Here is a 4,182-nt window from a genome sequence, read left to right as displayed (position 1 = left end):
GCGGTCTGCGGGACGAGGAAGCCCAGGGGCTGCGTGATGGGGTAGAGCAAGAAGTGTCCTTTGCCGATGAGGGTGCGGGGGGCGCACGGGGGGAGCCCCGGGAAGTCCGGGGGGGGCTTGCGGCGAGGGGGGGAGTCGGAGAGGAGGCTCTCCACGCTGAACGGGTTGAGCTTGTGGAAGGCGCCGGCGCCGCGGGGCCCCCCCGCGCCGCCCCCCCCGCCGCCGTCCCCCGACGGGGCGGCCGCGCAGTCCGGGTCGGGGGGGCGCTGGGGCGGCCCGCCGCCGCTCCTTTGGCTCGGGTAGAAGGGCTCCGAGCCCGGGGGCGGCTCGGAGGGGGGCGCGGCGGGCGGCTGGGGGGGCTGCCCGCGGGGCTTGGCCTCGGGGGGCGGGGGGGGCGGCGCGGGCGAGAGGCCCCCCCCGCCGCCGCTGTCGCTGTCGGAGCTGGGCGTGCTGTGCAGGGAGAGGCCGCTGGGCGAGTGCAGGTGGCGGCTTTGGCTTTTCAGGAGCTTCTTCTCGTGCTTGCGCTTCTTCTTCTCCATCTTCTCCAACTCCTTGCGGGCGATCTCCTCGGGGTCCATGGGCTCCCCGCTGCACGTCGTGGGGTGCGAGTTGTGAGCCGGCCGCCCGGGGCCCTTCTTGGTGTTCTCTTTCTTTCTCCATTTGGCCCGGCGGTTTTGGAACCAGACCTACACACCGAACAACGAGAAGCAATTAACACCCAGCGCACCGGCCCCCCGAGGTGGCCGGGGAAAGGGGTGGGGGAGCAGCTCAAGCCTCTCCCCCCACCCCATTCACCCCTCGAGGAGCCCCCATCCACAGGGCCTGGAGGCTGCGAGACGGAGGGGGGGGTGGGCAGGAGAAGAAACGCGCTTTTAAAAGGGTAGGGGGAGAAAATAAAGCAAAACGGGGAGCACACTCGCACACACACACACGCTCACCCCCTGCCCACACCGGCGCCCCGAGGAGGGGAAGGGGGGTCGCAGCTTTGCCCCCCCCCCGCCCCCATCCCCGGCCGAGGGGGCAGAAGCACCAGGCGGAGCCCGATCCCTCCGCAGAAATTCGGGAGCCGCTATAAACTGCGCGATGAGGCGGGGATCAGCCCGGCAGAGCGGGGCCTGGGCCTCCCCCCCCCTCAAAAAAAGGGCTGCGCGCCGCTCTTCATAGATTATGATAGAGAAAAACAACGAATACGCTGAATTCTCGCCGCACCCGCGGGGCACACGCGTCCCCTCCGCGCCCGCGGAGCTCGGCGCCACCGGCAGCGCCCGCTCCCGGAGCCCAACGGGGATTTCGGACCCGATGCCGGCTCCTTCCCCTCTGTCCGAGCCCCGTTCACCCCCCACCCCGGAGAGCCCCCCGGCCCCCGCGGAGGAGGCGCTGCCGGAGCCGGGGAGGCGGCTCGGAAAGACAAAGCTGATGGAAGAACCGCAGCCGATCGGTGTCGCCTCATCCCGAGGGGGAAAACGTCCCCGCCGGCCGCGATGGCTTCAAGGACGAGCCCCCCCCGGCCCCACCGCGCCCGGCGGAGCATCCGCGGGGCCTCCGCGCCCAGCGGCGCCCGAGGAGCCGTCGGCGCGCCCCGCGCCCCGTTTTTCCGATATCAATCGAAGCCAAGAGATCGATTCCCGGCCCCCATCCCGGGCGAGCATCGCCTTAAAACGAAGTTCTACAAGTTCCTCACGCTCTCGCTGCGCCTACGAGCTTTTAGTGCCAGTTTCCAGCCTGCGATTAAGCCTCAGATTTCCACGCTAATTTTGCACCCTTGGTTCATGTCAAACAAAATGTTTACAGTGGGAAAAAAAATATTTTTTCAAACGAGTTTGGGGAACCTGGCCTGGGATGCCACTTTAAAAAAAAAAAAAATCTTTGCAAATGATCCTTAAAAAAAAAAAAAAACCGAAACAATTAAAGGAACTAGTAATAAGAAAATAAACCAGCAAGGACCAGTGCACGGCAGGGAGACAAAAGGAGGGCTGGGAGCTGCGGGTTCAGGGCGAGGGGCCCGTCCCGGAGCAGGGATGCGGGTCCCAGCGCCTCCCCGGGGACCGCTGGGAGCTGGGAGAGGGCAGGGAGGGGGGGACACGGGGACACACGGTTTTTACCTGCACTCTGGACTCCACCAAGTCCAGCCTGAGAGCCAGAGCCTCTCGCATAAACACGTCCGGGTAATGGCTCTCATTAAACGCCTTTTCCAGCTCCTCGAGCTGCCAGCCAGTAAAATTGGTGCGGGTTCGTCTTCTTTTACAGCCAGGACTTTCTTTGTCCGGGTCACCCGAGTCTGAAAAGGCAGAAATACCCTCAGCTCCCTGGAAGACGGGCCTTCTCCCCCCCTCCCTGCCATTCACGGGAGCCTTTTAACTTTTGTGCTCGGCAGCGTTGGTAAAAGAGCGGGGTTTAGACACACACCTGCGCTAAAAATGGGGAGGAACCCGATCTGCCCTCGCCTCCTCCGAAAATGTACTTTACAGAACATTTATTCCTGAAGGAAGCTCTCCACAGGCACTCAGCTGGCAGAGAGAGAGAGAGAAGTTCCAATATTTGCTCCAGCCACCAAAGCTTTCATTAAAAATAAAGTAAAATTTAAAAAAAAAAAAATTAAAAAATAAAATTTAAAAGCCGCCCTCTTTCCAACTCTCCCCGGCCCCCCCGCAGCCCCCCGCTCCGAGCACAGACACCTCCAGGCTGGGGATCCACAGCCCTACCTGCAACGGCCTTTTCCTCCAGGTGTGGAAATTAATAATAATTAATAATAACGATTATTTTTACCGAGTTGAGGTGCGGGGGGCTGCTCCAGGATTAATAAAAAGGAAGTTGGGGCTTCGGAGCGTTATAATAGCTGAACAATAGCGATGCCACAGGCCGGGAGGCAGGAAAGAAAAGCGCTTCCCTTCCGTTAAATCGTTAAAAATAATAATTACGGCTCTTCATTCCCCAAACTCAGGTTAATTTTTTTTTTTTTTTTATGGTTTGATCCGAGCCCCCAGCCCAGAGATGAACTTTGGGGGGGGGGGGGAGCAGCGGGCCAGTTCCACTATTGTTCAGGGCACACGCGTGGCCCGTGGGAACCGGGGATGCTCCCAGCGCTCGGCCCGGGCCCCCGGCCGCCCCCTCGGAAGGGCCTCAGAGCAGCCCCCCCCTCTCTTCAGGCGCCCCAAATCGGCAGCCGGGGGTGCGGGGGATGCGGGGTTGGGGGTTTATTCCCTTCCTCGGAGAGGGGCGCGGCGGCCGGGGCAGCGAGAGGAGGGATGCGGGGAGGGATGCAGGGAGGGAGGCGATGAAGGAGGTTCGGGGGGCGGACGGGGGGGGGGATGGGGCCGCTCCTACCTGCGAGCTTGAAGGGCTGGGTGTCCCCGCTCACCCCGCAGCCGGAGGGGATGAGCGGCGCCGGGTTGACGACGGAGGCGGCGCAGGAGCCGCTCAATAATCCATCGATGGAGAAGGGGACGGAGGCGGCCGCCGACTGCAGCTGGTGGCCGGCCAGCTCGTAGACGTGGTGGTGGTGGCCCAGCGGGTACGGGAAGCCCAGCATCCCCCCGAACTGGGCATGGGGGTGCTCCAGGACCCTGCTGTCCATCGCGGGGGCGGCCCTAGGGGCGCTGGGGCCGGGGGTGCTGCTGCCCGAGGAGGAGGAGGAGAAGGAGGAGGAGGAGGAGGAGGCGCGACGAGGGGCTCATGCTGCAGGGCGCCCGGGCGCTTTAACTTTATCAACATCAGGCTCCCAATAATTAGCTCAGGCTGGGGGAATTTGGGACCAATAAGAAACGTTAATCGGCCCTGACGTCAGAGACGTTTGCCGGTGTGGGGAAGCGAGCGTTTTCCATATCGATTGCTAATTATACCTGACATCCAGCCTCAATAAACAATATCAGAGCTGTCACAACAAGACAAGGGGGGCTTTGATACGAACTCCAGCCCGAGGAGGGCGGAGGGGGCGGGGGGGGGGAACTCACGGATCTGTCGGGTACCCGGTTAAATACTGAACAGCCGGAGTCACACACACAGCCCCTCATCCCCCCCCTTCCAACCCACCCTCTTCCCCCCCTTGTCCCCTCCCCTCTCCAAACCACTAATAGATTTCCCTTTAAAACATTCACCAGCGTGTTGTGGGGATTTTTCACCAGAAATGCTCGACTCTCTGAACCTTTAAAGTGATGTTGCTCCAATTACAGAGAGACATTGAGC

General features: G+C 62.1%; 1 protein-coding gene across 1 annotated transcript in view; it reads right to left on the bottom strand.

Moving 5' to 3' along the window:
- UNCX (UNC homeobox) overlaps positions 1-3,580 on the bottom strand; it is a 3,887-nt gene extending 307 nt beyond the window's left edge. The window contains exons 1-3 of the mRNA XM_069870309.1: positions 3,325-3,580; positions 2,103-2,278; positions 1-686 (exon numbers count right to left, since the gene is read on the bottom strand). The exon at positions 1-686 is cut by the window's left edge and continues 307 nt beyond it. Coding sequence (XP_069726410.1) covers positions 1-686; positions 2,103-2,278; positions 3,325-3,574 — 1,112 coding nt within the window. The 5' untranslated portion in view covers positions 3,575-3,580. The remainder of the gene's footprint in view (positions 687-2,102; positions 2,279-3,324) is intronic.
- Positions 3,581-4,182: the final 602 nt, after the last annotated feature.

Source organism: Phaenicophaeus curvirostris, chromosome 16 (genome assembly GCF_032191515.1).
Source record: "Phaenicophaeus curvirostris isolate KB17595 chromosome 16, BPBGC_Pcur_1.0, whole genome shotgun sequence".
Taxonomy (NCBI): Eukaryota; Metazoa; Chordata; class Aves; order Cuculiformes; family Cuculidae; genus Phaenicophaeus; species Phaenicophaeus curvirostris.
This window is presented reverse-complemented; position numbering and strand designations above follow the sequence as displayed.